Below are 16,712 nucleotides of genomic sequence, written 5' to 3'. Positions count from 1 at the left end.
CATATAACCAAACCAAATACATAATGAGTTTCACAAGATCATGGTAAGAGCTGAAAAATTCCTAATGCCTAGTGACAACACAACCAGCATAATGTTCAGGGCACTGTGTTACATTTGTGGAGATCTGATATAAACAAACTGAATGCACTATAGCATAGCAATTCAATTATATATAGTACATGATCCTTAATAATGATAAAAATGATGTCATTAATCTTTGTATTTACTGTACTATATATACTTTTGAAAAATGTTTACTAAGTATGCTGTGTGACACCAGCAGTAGTCTCATACATCTCATGTCTACCAAGTCTCCTGACTGCATCATATTCTCTTGTACTTGATTTAATCCTGTGTAGTTTTGTTTACCAAGGCCCTAAAAACAAAAAATTACCACACACACACACACACACACAGTGTATAGACTCAATGTGTTACATTAAGCTAGTCTAGGTTTATGTATGCGAATTCTAGAACTCTATGTTGGCATAATAAAATCATTTAATGACACATTACTTACAAATAATATATTCCCATTGTTAGGTAAGGCATAACTGCATAATTGTTATGTATAATATTATATGGGTATTATAATATATAACAGTAAACAATACAAATATAGGCCCAGGAGTGTAGCATTGTGCCAGTGTCTGCCTATCATGGAGGAGGCCTCAGGTTCTATCCTTAGCACCCCAAAAAAGTTACAATGCAAATACATAATGTATATAATAAACACCTGATATGTTCATTATTTACAATAAAACTTTGAATAATCCTGCTAGTCACTGAGTTCATAGTTTTTTCCCCCCTTTTTCAGCATTTTAAAGCAGAAGTTACATTTTAAATATCAGGTGATATGTTGCTACTAATGATATTAATGAGCATTTGTTCTGTTCCTATGAGGTGCTAGTTTCTTTCCTGTTCATTCTGTCATTTGATTTCCTGAGTAATCTTACAGAGGAAGACAGAGTAGTAACACTTTACCTGTAGCAGATATGTTCCACAATCATCAAGCAATGCCAGAAAGTACAGATCCTATTAACCTCACAGATAGTATTTTTCCCTATATGCATATGTATGATGTCTACTAGGTTACTCAAACAATTATCACACTTGATGTATCTTTTGCAGTACAAGGTGTGGCAGCAAAACTAGCATTAATTTCCCCTTCCTTCCTCATAATTTCATAAAAGATTCATGCTTGCCATAGATCTTAACAGCCTTGGCTTATATATTTTTCTTTATTAAATCAAGAACTTTCACCTGTCTTAAAGGAAACAGGTACAGCTTCTGTTTGTCATACCCAGGGTGCTAACAGCATGACTGACTTTTTGGGTCCACCATTTATAAAATAAGGTTTATTTAGACACAAGGATATAATAGTTAACTGGATATATAAGGCAGCTACTTAGTAACTAATGGGCAGTGACACTGTATATACAGCATGGATACACTGGACAAAAGGATGATTCACATCCTGGGCAGGCAAGAGCAGGATATTGTGAGCTTTCATCACACTACTCAGAATGGCACATGATATAAAACTTATGAACTGTTCATTTCTACACTTTTCCACTTAATATTTTCAGACTGCAACTGACTGTAGGTGAAATGAAATTACAGAAAGTGAAACCATGACTATGGCTGTGACTACTGTATTATTCTTATTTTACAATGGGGAATTTAAGTCATCAAGAGTTTAATATCCCAACAACTTGTGATGCTATAATTTGACTATCATTTCTTCTTTAAATTCATGCAGGAGGTTACTCTCCAAAGTCATTTGCTAATGATAGTTAAGAGAATAAACATTTAATCCAAGTATAGTGTAGCTTTGGGATTAGTTCAATAAGGTAAAGTCCTCATGATTAAATATTGGTGTCTTTATAAGAAACTATTCAAAAATCAAATCAAAATAGTTCAAAGACCTTAATATAAAACCTGGAAATCTGAATCTACTGCAGGAAAGCACAGGGAAAACACTTGAAGATAAAGTCTTAGGTAGGACTTTCTGAACAGGACTCTAATAGCTCAGGAAATCTAAAAAAATCTGCAAATGTATCAAATTAAAAACTTTTTCACAGCTGGATTCCAATGACTCATGCCTATAATCCTAGTTACTCAGGAAGCTGAGATCGGAGGTTCAAAGCCAACCAGGGAAAAAAGTCAGAAGTGAAGCTGTGGCACAAGTGGCAGAACACTAGCCTAGAACAAAAATTTACAGGATAGCACAGGATAGCACCCAGGCCCAAAATTCAAGCCCTAGGACTGGCACACACACGTACATGTACACACACACACACACACACACACACAAACCAAAAAACACTTCTGCATAGCAAAAGAAACAACAATGAGAAGACAGTCTTTACTCTTTAGAAAATCTTTGTCAGATATTTATCCCACAGAAGATTTAATTTTCAAAATTATACAAAGAACTAAAACACATAGACACCAAAATAAATAATCTAATCAATAAAATAGGTACCTGAGCTGAATAGACACTGAATGAAGAATGAATGAAAAAGTACAAAGGCCAATAAGCATATGAATAAAATGTTGAATGTATTTAGCTATCAGGGAAATACAAATCAAAACTATATTGAGATTCCACCTCACCCTAGACAGAATGACTTTTGTCAAAAAAAGAAAAACGAGCCAGGCACCAGTGGCTCAAGCCTAGAATCCGAGCTACTCAGGAAGCTGAGATTTGAGGATGGTGGTTCAAAGCCAGCCTTGGCAGGAAAGTCTGTGAAACTCACCTCCAATTAACTACCAGAAAGCCAGAAGTGACTGCTGTGCTTAAGAGTGCTTGCCTTGAGCTGAAGAGATCCAGGACAGTGCCCCATGACCGCCTCTCCCCCACCTCCCACCCCCCGCCAAATCTAGCTTAGGTTAAATATTAATTACTTAGACAAATTTCTGAAGCTTCTGGCTCCAAAATCTTCCCTTCTAAAAACAAAGTACTACAGCTAATGTCCTTACCACTGAGCAAAAGAAGCTCAGGGACAGTACCCAGACCCTGAGTTCGAAGGGGGGGGGGGGGGTGAGAAAGAGGAGAGAAAAAAAGAAAAAAGAAAATGTGCTGAACATAATTTTAAATCAGTTTAAAATCAGCCATTCAGAAGAATTAAATTATGCCATTTGTTGGAAAATGTATGGAAGTGTAGATCATAAGTGAAATAAGCCAGTCCCATAAAGACAAATATTGCATATCTGCTCTCATTTGTAGAAGTTAAGAGAAAAGCAACAAGGTGGACAAGAAAGGGGAAAGGGGGAGACAGAGAAGGATAAGAGGGTAACTATGATCATAGTATATGGAAATGTTATAATGAACTTCCTGTGTACATTGAATACACATCAATTTGAAAAGAAAGTGAGAAAAGGCAAGAAAAGACAAAATGGACATCCCCTATCTCTTGCTACATGATGACTCACCTAAGAACAATACTATCTCACTAGAAGTAAAACCGATAGGGCCCACCAGATTTTGGATTTTAGTCTCCAGAACATTGAAACAAACATCTTTTTTCTTATGTAATAGTCTTCCTCAAATATTTCATTATAAGTAAGCCAAAAATGCAATAAAAAAACCCCTAAATGATCACCCCCAAAATTCATGTTGAAGTTCTTTCAGTGTGACTAGAAAGTTAGGGCTTTGGGAAGCAATTAGGTTTACATAAAACCATAAATATAGAGCTCCCATGAGAAGAGAAATCAAGCTGGGTGCCAGTTGCTCACACCTGTAATCCTAGCTACTCAGGAGGCTGTGATCTCAGGATCACAGTTCAAAGCCAGCCTGGGCAGAAAAGTCTGTGAGAGTCTAATCTGCAATTAACCACCAGAAAAACTGAAAGTAGCACTGTGGCTCAACTGGTAGAGTGCTCGCCTTGAGCTGAAGAGCTCAGTGACAGCACCCAGGCCCAGCATTCAAGCCCCAGGACAAAACAAACAAACAAACAAAAAAAACAAAAGAAAAAAAAGAGAAATCAACACCAGAATTCCAGAATTTCCTTTCTCTGCCATGTGAGGAAACAACAAAAAGGTCATATGCAAGCTAGGAAAAGGGACTACACCACAACTAAATATGCTAGCATCTGATACTTGCCTATCCCAACTTCCAGAACTGTAAGGAAACAAATGCCACTCATTTAAGATGCCAAGCCTATAGTATTTTTTTATACTAGCCCACCTTAGAACCATAGTTCCTCCCCTAGAGCATAACAAATCATAAAGATAAAAGTCATCCATTTGTTCAATACAAAGTAAGATAAAAATGGTAATTGCTTTAACAACTCAAAGTAAAACTACCAATACTACTAATATCTTTGACTAACTGAAAGTTTGAAATATTTATTGAAATTCAGGTTAGGTCAGTATCAAATCTTTTCCATTAAAATGTTTGGCTAATTTTATAAACAACTGACAAAAGCAAATATAATAATCTTTTAGAGAAAATAGTGCCTAAGAAATGATACCATGGTGATTGTTGTCAAGGCAAGTTCATTTATGAAGAAAGGCAAAAATCGCTTGTGGAAATATCTATTTAGCAATCAAATTTTCCTTTCAAACTGTTATTGGCCAAATTTTGCACCACATAAAATGAAAAGTCAGTTGGAGAAATAGCAAAAATTTGACAAGAATATGTAATTTAGTCAATGTTTTCAAAACATGTTTTCACATAACTTAAAAGCTTAGGAAGACCAAAAAAGATACCAACTTCTTAAGTTTTTAAATACTTAGGTTTTTGAAAAAAAATTTTTTTGTCGGTTGGGGGCCTGAACTTTGTTCCTGGGCACTGTCCCTCAGATCTTTAGCTCAAGGCTAGTACTCTACCACTTGAGTCACTTCCGGCTTTTTCTGCTTATGTGGTGCTGAGGAATTGAACCCAGGGCCTCATGCATGCAAGGCAAGCACTCTACCACTAACCCACCTTTCCAGCCCTAAAAATTGTTTTTTTTACAGCACTGTGGTTTGAACTCAGGACCTCATGCTTGCTAGGCAGGTGCTCAAGCACTGAGCTATGCCTCCAGCCTCTTATGTTTAAACTGTATAAGTGTGTCCAGGTTTTCTGATCACTTTTTTCTAATTAAATTATTTTCTTTCTAATTATTTCAACATTACCAGTAGAGCTTTAGTACAGATAGTTATTTATACTTATAGTTTTAGAAGTGATTTTATATACAGTATCTCATGTTTTCATAATCGCCCTGTATAAAAGGTCTTATGTTTATCAAAGTTATAACTTAAATGTGTGTGTGCATGTGTGTGTGTGTGTGTGTGTGTGTGTGTGTGTGTGTGTGTGTGTGTGTGTGTGTGTGTATACAAGTACTAGTCCTGGGGCTTGAACTCTTGGGTACTGTCCCTAAACGTTTTTGCTCAGAGCTTGTGTTCTACCACTTGAGTCACAGCTCCATTTCAAGTCTTTTTGTGTGTGTATGTGAGCATGCATGTGTGATTGTGTGTGTGTGTGATTGTGTGTGTGATTATTTAGAAATAAAAGTCTACAGACTTTCAAGGTCCTAAGATCTCAGCCTTCTAAGTAGCTAGGATTTTAGGCATAAGCCATCAGAGCCCTGATAGTAATCAAATTTTTTAAAGTTGAAGAACTTGTCTAAAGTCACACTAAGTTATAATCTACCACAAACCTGATAATCAGGCTGGAATCCAACCTTGTCAATTTGGAACCCAGGAACAGGAGATTGAGAAAAGGCAACTGAGAGGTCTCTAGGGTGTAACCCAGATTGGAGACACCTTTGGGTAGAGGGGACCTGGCATGAACTCAGTACAGGTCCACTAGTGCCTCTTGACACCTTGGGGCGGCGGGGTGAACTACAATTTTCAGTTTCATGAAGATTCATACCTACCAGCCCTGAAAGTTAGGGATACCTAGGAATCTTCATTAACTCTAATATCTGTTCCTAGAAACTCCAGACTACTGCTCCACAGCAAATCCTATCCCATGTTTCTAGAAGATGAAAACTCTGCTATGTACAACAGTCACAAGACCTCTAGCTTGAAGGAAGGAAGGAAGGAAGGAAGGGAGGGAGGGAGGGAGGGAGGGAGGGAGGGAGGGAGGGAGGGAGGGAGGGAGGGAGGGAGGGAGGGAGGGAGGGAGGGAGGGAGGGAGGGAGGGAGAGGGAAATAATAGTAGCTCAAGCCTGTAATCCTGACTACTCAGGAGGCTGAGATCTGAGGATCATGGTTCAAAGCCAGCCTGGACAGGAAAGTCCTCAGGAGACTCTCATCTCCAATAAACTACTCAAAAGCCAGAAGTGGTGCTGTGGCTCAAGTGGTAGAGCACTAGTTGAGCTAGGAACAGCACCTAGGCCCTGAGTTCAAGCCCCAGGAACAGCAGAGAGAGAGAGAGAGAGAGAGAGAGAGAGAGAGAGAGAGAGAGAGAGAGAGAGAGAGAGAGAGAGAGAGAGAGAGAGAGAGAGAGAATGAACGAACGAAAGAAAGAAAGAAGAGAAAGAGAGGAAGGGAGGAAGGAAGGAAGGAAGGAAGGAAGGAAGGAAGGAAGGAAGGAAAAAGGAAGGAAGGAAGGAAGGAAGGAAGGAAGGAAGGAAGGAAGGAAGGAAGGAAGGAAGGAAGGAAAGAGAAAGAAAGACTATACAAGTTAGTTTTCATTGTCCTTCACAAAAACAAAAACCAAAAGTATTAACAATTCCTCCAAAATTAATCACATTCCAATCAAATACTGTCCCAGTCTTCAATGATGAATACATGCACAGATAACAGAAGACACGCTTGTGAAGAATTGTGGAGCTTTTAGTATAAGACAGATAACTTTACAGCAAAATAGTTATAATAAAGCTTAATTAACTAAATAAAGGCAAAATAGTAAAGTCAGGAATCAAATCAACTGAAGTTGCAGTCAAATTTATTGATTTTCCTAAAATATAGCATAACTCAAAATTACATGATTGTCCTTTTAAAATCTTATTTTGTGAACAGTAATTGTACTTTTTTAGGAGAATGTCATATATATATATATATATATACACTATATATATATATACACACACACACACACACACACACATAGGCACACATATAAATACACACATATATAAAAAGACATATGATATATATAATAATACACATATATTCATTATACTTTATATATAATCTTTTAAGTCACATACTGTGAAATAATGAATCTATAATTATTCCATGTTGATACTTAGGAAAATAGCTATGTCTTAATGATTATAGCATAATATAAACTATAAATCTATTTCTATGCTCTTAATTAAATATTAAATCTTAAGAGAGTTAAAAAAAAAAGAACACAATAATTGAAAGTTAGCTCAGAAATAACCTCAGAAATCATTCATCCCAACCAGCTTTCTTAGATCATAGGCAAGAAGACAGGAAAATTAAAGATCTTCCTTTCCCTTTTCCTTTCTCTTTCTTTCTTAAGACAGGATCTTACTATATAGTATATACACGTTGTCCTTGAACTTTAGATCCTCCTTCTTCTGCCTCCTAAATGTTAGGATTATATGCATACATCACAAGGTTTGGGTAAGGGACCTTCCTATGGTATATTGCTAACTAGTTAGAAAGAGATCCAAAATTTAAAATTAAACTATTTTTCAGCACCTACTGTTGTATTAACAACACATATCTGAAAGAAAAAACAAAAATTATGTACACATCTATGTTTACTTCAACAAATTACCAAGTATTACCATTGTTTTAAAGAAAACAGTTAACAGACTTTTATTATCTCCCCCTAAAAATTTCTAATCACATTAGAATATTAGACAATGCTCAGCTTTTAAGTAGTTGTGCCAGTTAAATGACCAGATAGTACAAAAAAAGGCCATTCCTGTGTTGCATTGTGAAGTCATAGCTAAGCTGTCTCTAACTTCTATATCTGAAAAAATGCAGCAATGGATGGGAGTATTTTAAAAAACTAATGCCAGTTCCAGCTCTCTATACAATAGCAAGGGTGTACGTGATCACAAACATGTTCAATTTCATACTAGTAAAAGAAACCCCAGGGAAACAAATCTAGCAAGTCTGGTTCATGTAAACATCCTTAAATCAGCAGAACAAGCCAATTACTTTTAATGACGTTATCAAACCCCACTACCTAGTAAGACATGATGCAATACTGTCTATTCCTAACTACCCTACTGATATTCCTCTTTGAACGCAGAAGAGTACACTTTAGCCATGTTCCACTGAGGAATCCTGGCCCAGACTTTGCACGCTGTACTTAAAGACAGAGTATATTGCTTGCTAAGTAAGACCACTAGTGCAGACCAGACAATTCAAAATTGTGGCAGCTCAAGTGTCTAATTTCTATTTTTCCTTCAGGACAAAATCAAAGTTCAGCTATCTCACAAGATCTGGGCCATACACTAACAAATCAAGGAACCAAAGGAATTCTGTACTTCCATTTTCAGATCTAACCTCTGTAGCATAGGAAAGGGCTTTTCTTCAGCTATGCCATTTGTTCTCAGATAACAGTCAAGTTTGTGGGCTGGGAAGGTGGCTCAGTGGTAGAGTGCTTGCCTTGCATGCCTGAGGCCCTGGGTTCGATTCCTCAGCACCACATAAGCAAAAAGAAAAAAGCTGGAAGTGGTGCTGTGGCTCAAGTGGTAGAGCGCTAGCCTTGAGCTGAAGAGCTGAGGGACAGCGCCCAGGCCCAGAGTTCAGGCACCATGACCGGACCCAAAAAAAAAAAAAAAAAAAAGAGTCAAGTTTGTGCCACTTCATAGTTCAAAACTCTTCATATATGCTACTTTGTCACTGAAAAAATGATTTATTGAGTTTAACAGAAAAACTATATTTAATTAGCCATATAAAGTCTCAACTAATAAACCCTCTAAAATAGAAGTTTCCTCTCATAACACAAGGAGTAAAAAGCTTCCAAAGGCTTAGTTTTATTTTTACTTATAGTGAGACTCAGGCAATATGATTTTATATAAATATTCTTCCTGAAAAGTGGTATGCTGTAAGTAAATAATTCACTGGTTACTTGTATGTAGTTAGTAACAAAGGAGAATATTAGTATTTTCATTACTTTCAGTATTTCACATTTAGTTAGTTGCCTAGATCCAATACAACTGTTAATGGCAGCAGCTAAATAAACAGAATTTCTTATGTCTAATTGGAAAAAAATATACATATATATATCAAAGAACTGAAAAAAATCTGATAGGACTTACTTGCTACTCCTGATGCCAGTCCATACAGCAATCCTCCCCCATCTGATTGTTGGGGAAAGATATGGGCTCCTGGAGGAGGTGGCTTTTCTTGTCTGATAAAGTTATATAATAAGGTTTTCACAAGTTTGCTGGTAAATGGAAGACTACATAAAAAGAAAAAAAATCAAACTTAATTATACTAACCATTTAATTCTGTACAATGACATGGAATTATTCAGCCATTAATATTGTCTCAAAGACAGGTTGGGATGAACTTTTTAAAATTGTTGTTGATGCTAGTACTGTGAACTATCCCTTAGCTTTTTTCTCAAGGCTGGTGCTCTACCATTTCAGTCACAGCTTCACTTCCAACTTTTTGGTGGTTATCTGGAGATAAGTATCTCATGGACTTTCCTGACTGGGCTTTTCCTTTGAACCATGATTCTCATATGTGAGCTTCCTGAGTAGCTACAATTATAAGTGTGAGCTACTAGTGCCCAATTGAGATGAGTTTTGAGGCTTACTTCTGGATTTGCCTCTAACCACACATAAAGATATTGATCAAATCATTAAAACTCAAGTGTCTGTTACCTTGTTTTCTATGTGACATTGCAAGATAGTATTTAGTATATAATCAAGTACCTAGCACTTGAAAAAAGGTAGTAATATATAGTCAGCAAAAAAAAGGATTTAAAATAACAAAAGATTATATTAAGTATAAACTACTCTAGCCAATTTTTCAATTGGTAATAAACCAATTCCTATAATCTATATACGGTTTTTACATTTGTGAATGCAGCATTGAACTTTTTAGAATATGCTTTCCATAAAAATCAGTAAAAGAACATAATATGGCTTAAATATTTGGCACTGTAGGGATTCTATTAAAAACATAGTTAACTTAGAACACTTATTTAGAAAAAAAATACAACTTAAGCTGGCGCTGTGGCTCATTCTTGTAATCCTTGGAAGAATCTATAATTGGAAGGATCAATGTTCAAGCCTATCTATGGCAAAAAGTTCTTGAGACTTTATCTCAAACCAATAGTTGGGTATGATAGTGTACAACTTGTCATTCCAACTATGCAGGAGGCATGAAAGAGAAGGATCAGGCATAAACTCAAGATGGTAGCCGGGCACCCGGTGGCTCACGCCTGTAATCCTAGCTACACAGGAGGCTGAGATCTGAGAATAGCAGTTCAAAGCCAGCCCGGGCAGGAAAGTTCATGAGACTCTTATCTCCGATAAACCGCTAGAAAACCGGAAGTGGTGCTGTGGCTCAAGCGTAGAGCGCTCACCTTGAGCTGAAGAGCTGAGGGACAGCGCCCAAGCCCAGAGTTCAAGCCCCACGACAAAAAAAAAAAAAAAAAAACCTCAAGATGGTACTTAAAAAACAACTATAGTAATGATGGCTAGAGGCATAGCCCAAGTGGTAGAATGCATGCCTATAAAGCGCAAAGTCTCTCACAAGACAATCTCAAAAATAAAATTCAGGGGCTGGGAAGGTGGCTCAGTGGTAGAGCACTTGCCTTGAATACCTGAGGCCCTGAGTTCGATTCCTCAGCACTATATAAGCAAAAAGAAAAAAGCTGGAGGTGGTGCTGTGGCTCAAGTGGTAGAGTGCTAGCCTTGAGCTGAAGAGCTGAGGGACAGCACCCAGGCCCAGAGTTCAGGCCCCACGACCGGACCCAAATAAATAAATAAATAAATAAAATTCAGCATCAATACTATTGGCATTATAGAAAGACACTGATCAAGATGTACATTGACATGTTGAATTGAAATCCCTTTATACGACTACCTAAACATAATTAAAAATAAAAACTTCAAAAAGAATGAAGTTCACAATGTTGTTTTAGCAAAGGTGTTCAAAGCACTAAAATGCCATGTACTCCTTCAAGGCAAGGTCATTTTGGCTATTATTATCAGAGAAAGATTCAGATACAAATCCTCTGTACTAGAGAAAGCAATGAAGTTGGGGAGGACAGCTCAATTAAACAAGAACTAGAATTTAGTCTCTTCTGCATTACAAGTGAAGTAATGATAGAATGACCAACATCTTGTTGGGAATATAGGACAACAGTCAGGTTTGAAGGAAAAACCAGAAATAACAGATTACACAATAACAACCCAGACAAATTTAAAATAGAAGCTTACCATGGACCTTGCATTAAATACTTGTGACTTATGCTCTGCCGTAAAACTTCCTTGTGGAAAAGTTGACAGGAAAGAAAAACAACCATTGTTGATATAGCTTCCACTGATATTTCATATGTAATATCTCTGGAGAAATGTGGGAAAACAGAATGATAATCAGTTTGGAAAAATAACATGGTTCTTTTCTAAATAAACTGCACATTTAAAACCATTTTCAATACTGTAATGAAATCCACTAAAAACACAGGGAGTAGGAGCATAGGAAGGTCTTTCAGAAAGAATAATATGGGCCAAACAAATTTAATCAATGTACAGTATTTACATATAAGTATCACAACAAAACCTTTTTGTACAATTAGCTTATGCTATTTTTTTTATTTTAGGTGATTAAAAAAAACTAGTATGTTTAACATAAAAATTAAGCCAAAAAAATTAAACCCTTTCCCAGTCAGAAGTTCTTACAGGTGAGTCTGGAATCTCATTATTTCCCTACTTTCCCATCCAACTTCCTACTGAAAGACACATCTTGTGGAAACCAGAAGCAGTTTTTTGTTCTGCAGACCCACTCAAGATTTCTGCATTCATCTCTGTTTAGTAATAACAGAGAAACAAATACTCAACACAATGTAAAACTGAAGTCACAGTGGAAGGGAAAAAGCAATGACTTTTACAGCTGAAAATCTCTTTGCAGTCAGAATAATGATATACTCCAAATCTTTTTTAAAAGGGTATTTTAAAATTATCTTTAAGTAGCTATACAAAGGGGGCCTAATTCAATATAACATTTTATGAACAAAATGTATCTTGATCAAAGTCACCCCTTCCAATGTTCTCCATCTCTTTCAACAGTGGAGCCTGGAAAAGTATTAGTTGTTATTTCTTTTTAGGTGCCCTGAACCGGGTGCCTCTCTGGCTAACACTCTGCCAACTGAGCCACGCCTCCAGCCCCTCACTAACCAATTTAAAGATGACTGGACTCTACAACTGGCCAAATTTAAACTCAATCAGATACTTTAAGGAGTTATCACTGATAAAAATATGTTGTAAGCCAGGCACTGGTGGCTCAAACTTGTAATCCTAGCTTATAATCAGGAGGCTCAGATCTGAGGGAGGATTGTGGTTCGAAGGAAGGACAGTCCATAAGACGTTCATCTCCAGTTAGCCACCAGAAAATAGCAAGTGGAGCTGTGGTTCAAAGTGGCAGAGTGCTAGCCTTGAGTAAAATAGCTCAGGAACAGAGCTCAGACCCCAAGTTCACGCGCCCCTAGACCAACACCAAACAAACAAACAAAAAAAATGTTTTGACATTTAGTTTTATCTTGCTCTGGATTTATAAAATGGCTTATTAAAAAAAACTCAGTAACCACTATACATATAGTGGTTAGTATTAGTAACTTTTAATAAAAATAAACATGTAACTTTTTAAATGAAAAGAGGATAAATAAGCTTTGATAACAAAGTGTAGAAAAAGGAAAAGGAAAATAGTGGGCTTGCTGGGTGCCAGTGGCTCACACCTATTATCCTAGCTACTCAGGAGGCTAAGATCTGAAGATTGTGATTCAAAGCCAGCCCAGGCAGGAACATCCATGAGACTCTTATCTCCAATTAACCACCAGAAAACTGGAAGTGGCACTGTGGCTCAAGCGGTAGAGTGTTCTCCTTGAGCTGAAAAGCTGAGGGACAGCATGCAGGCCCAGAGTTCAAGACCCATGACCAACCAAAAAAAAAAAAAGAATAAGAAAGAAAACAGTGGGCTGCTGACAGCCACCTTTCCTGTTTTTCCACGGACCAATTTCAGAAACAAGGCAGATGGGAAAGGTCTACTTCTACTTAAATGAGGGCTCCAGGAGAACAATGACTAGAAGAAACAAAATCACTCAATCTTAAACCTCTTAAAAGAGGGAAGAAAGAAAAACTCTTGCTGACAGAGCCCCACAACAGCAGGATCTTCTCCTTTCCTGACAACCCTACTGCTGGCAGTCGTCATTCCCCTACTCCTCCTTCACCTCCCACTCCATTTTTTTTATTCTTTCTTTCTTCCTTCCTTCCTCTTCCTCTCCCTTCTTACAAGTCACCCAAGCAAGACACACCCCTAATTTCCTTATTGTTCACCTTTCTATTGCTAGTAATACTACCATCCACAGAGAACTGAATTATATACTTATACACAAATACTTTCTATCTACAGCACTCACAATACACTCCCTTTTGCCCCTTCCTTTTTTCTTTCCTCTTCCTCCACCCTCCTTATACATAATACCCAAATTCTAATTCCTAAATACTACTCTTTTTCTAACCTTCCAATACATAAGAATGTTGTACCTTTGAATATATAACATGATTAGTTAGGTATATAATGTTACCAATGCTATTTTACTATTTGTAAGTATCAGTTTGGGTACTTAAACAGTACCTTTATTGGTGTCAGTACTGATTCACACTAGAAGTGCAAAATTGCACATGAACCAGCTAATAACTATTCCTGTGAGAATATAGAGAATAATACACCAGAAATACTTCAAGCAATGAAAACCCCAAATCACCATAGTCTTCAAATGAGTAAACTGCAAAATAGAGATATACAAAAATGAGAAAGCAAGAAAATATAACCTTCTCCAAAAACTAATTATTGCACAACAAAGGATCACAATGATAGCAAAGTGGAGAAACCCCATATCCTGAGCTCAAGGAATTAAATGAGAGGATATTTACAAACAACTCTATCAAATCAAAGAGAACACAAGAGAAAAACTATACAAATTCACAAAAGATTCAAATAAAATGCTAAATGAGTATCAAGTAAATCAAATAAGCAGTTAAATGAGCTCAAAGAGAATACAACTAAGCAGCTGAAAGAGATCAAAGATTCATATATACAAATGAAGTAAAGAAGTCAATGGAAGACATGAAAAAGGATAAAGATACAGAAATTCTGGGGTGGAGGGACAAAGTCCTAGAAATGAAAAATAAAGTAGAAGGCTTCTCAAGCAGAGCAGATGAAATAGAAGACAGAATTTCAGAGCTTGATGATAAAGCAGACATAGGAGAAAATACAGAAAAGATATTAAAGGAATATGAAAAAATTTGCAAGAACTTGATGACTCTACTTAAAAGACCAAATTAACGAATTATGAGCATAGATGAAGAAGAGGTACTAGAAAGGGCATAGGAAACTTCAAAAACAGCAGAAAATTTCCCAGATCTTGAAAAAAATCTAGGTAAAGGAGGCAAATACCCAACAAACTAGACCAGAATAGACCTTCCCTATGATATATTATAGTTCACAAGCTAGACTCCTATCTCTGACCCCATACTAATATTGATTATAAGTGAATTAAGAATCTTATTATAAAACTTGACTTTGAATCTACTACAGGCAGTAGGGAGAACAGTGGAACCTATTGGCACAAGCAGAAACTTTCTGAAAAGAAAGTATCTCAGCAAATAAGAGCAAGGATTGATACTTGTTGAAATATGGACTAAAACAGGCATCAATAAACTGGCTGTACAGAAGAAATAATTTAAGTACACAATGAAATATGTCTTAAATTAATAGCAAGAATACAAATAATGGAAATAGCTACATCAGAATCTTTTTTTTTTTTTTTTCAGAAAAGACAAAAACCTAATCTCAAAGGTTAGGTAGGGATGGAGCTCATTAGTAGCCCACTCACCTAGAATATACAATATTAAAAAAAAATCCTAATATCCAATATTGTTACTTGTGGATAATGCTTATAGCTATGAACAGAGCAAAAAGAAAATTTAACTGCACACAGTGAAGGGATACACACACACACACACACACACACACACACACACACACACACACACACACACACACACACACACACACACACACACACACACACACACACACACACACACACACACACACACACACACTTCTTTTTTTTTTTCAGTAGTGGGGCTTGAACTCTGGGCTTGGGCGCTGTCTGTGTGCTTTTCAGCTCAAGGCAAGAGCTCTACTGCTTGAGTCACAGTGCCACTTCTGGTTTTCTAATGGTTTATCGGAGAAAAGAGTCTCATGGACCTTCCTGCAGGCTGGCTTTGAACTGTGATCTCAGCTCTCAGCCTCTTGAGTAGCTAGGATTACAGGGGTGAGCCACTGGCACCCAGCTTACACACACACAATTCTTTTTTTTTTTTGGGGGGGTGGGGGGGTCCGGTCGTGAGCCTGAATTCTGCGCCTGGGCGCTGTCCCTCAGCTCTTCAGCTCAAGGTTAGCGCTCTACCACTTGCGCCACCGTGCCACTTTTGGCTTTTTTTTTTTTCTGCTTATGTGGTGCTGAGGAATCAAACCCAGAGCCTCGTGCATACAAGTCAAGCGCTCTGCCCCACACACAATTCTTAAGTCAAGGTCTCACTATGAAAACAAGGCTGGCCTGGAACTCAGAATTGTCCTGCCTCAGCCTCCTATGAGTTCTGGGATTATATGTATGCACCATCCCTACTAAAAAAATACTTTAGTAAGAATGACCATCTTTATCTTATTTAGAATAAAATTAGAGTATCTAGCTCAGTTTCTTAGTCTCCACAACTTCTGACTAACCATCCAAACTTAACTCCTGCCATATCCCCTCCATCCTTGCTCATTCTGTAATAGCTTGGCAGGCCTACTTTGTAGTCTTTGGATACACTAAGCAGAAGCCTACCTCAAAGCTTTGCATCTGCTGTTCCCCTTGCCTAGAGTGCTTTCCCATTAAATAGAACAGGACTCTGTCTCTGTCTTCATTTGGTTTATATTTAAATATTCACTTCATAAAAAACTCACCCTTACAGTCTTGGCTAATAGTACTGTGTTTTCCACTAACCTTATTACATCCTAACATTACATTATGCTCATTTGTTCATTGTCTGTGCTATCCTACAATTAGAATTCATTATTTGTAAATGATAATAAATAACTTATAGTCTTCAGTATTATATTCCTATCACTTAAAACAGAGGCTAACAACAACCATCATATATTTGTTGAATACAAACAGTACCCATATACTACCTATGCTCACAGGTGCAGAGTAACATTAATACTATTTTAGGTTACCAAAAAAAAAAAAAAAAAAAAAGGATTTGTGTACAAAGTTTACATGACAAGAGTATGTAAAATTCCAGCTTCCATGATTTAATGTTCATTATAAAAATGTACTAGACTCCTGGGGCCATAATATCAGAACTAGGAGTAACAGCAAAAATAATTACAAAGAGTTTGCAGCAAGGCACAGGCAAAGCAGCCAATTCCCTCATTTAATCCATTTCTATTATAAATGATTTTGAAAATGATTGATGTTTTTAAAAATCCAGCTTCAAAGTAAGGAATTACAAATTTGAGTTCTGACCATCTGGAAAAAAGTGATATAAAAAGAAATT

The 16,712-nt window shown here is 36.9% G+C and overlaps 1 protein-coding gene across 4 annotated transcripts in view; it reads right to left on the bottom strand.

The window, feature by feature from the left end:
* The window catches only part of Dym (dymeclin), a 320,347-nt gene that overhangs the window by 212,700 nt on the left and 90,935 nt on the right, over positions 1-16,712 (bottom strand). For all 4 annotated transcript variants that reach the window (XM_070029178.1, XM_070029181.1, XM_070029180.1 and 1 more), the window contains exons 7-8: positions 11,322-11,447; positions 9,186-9,328 (exon numbers count right to left, since the gene is read on the bottom strand). In XM_070029178.1, coding sequence (XP_069885279.1) covers positions 9,186-9,328; positions 11,322-11,447 — 269 coding nt within the window. The remainder of the gene's footprint in view (positions 1-9,185; positions 9,329-11,321; positions 11,448-16,712) is intronic.

Source organism: Dipodomys merriami, unplaced genomic scaffold (assembly GCF_024711535.1).
Source record: "Dipodomys merriami isolate MVZ:Mamm:240054 unplaced genomic scaffold, mDipMer1.0.p SCAF_2, whole genome shotgun sequence".
Lineage (NCBI taxonomy): Eukaryota > Metazoa > Chordata > Mammalia > Rodentia > Heteromyidae > Dipodomys > Dipodomys merriami.
The sequence above is the reverse complement of the archived record's forward strand: the minus strand, read 5'-3'. Positions and strand labels throughout refer to the sequence as shown.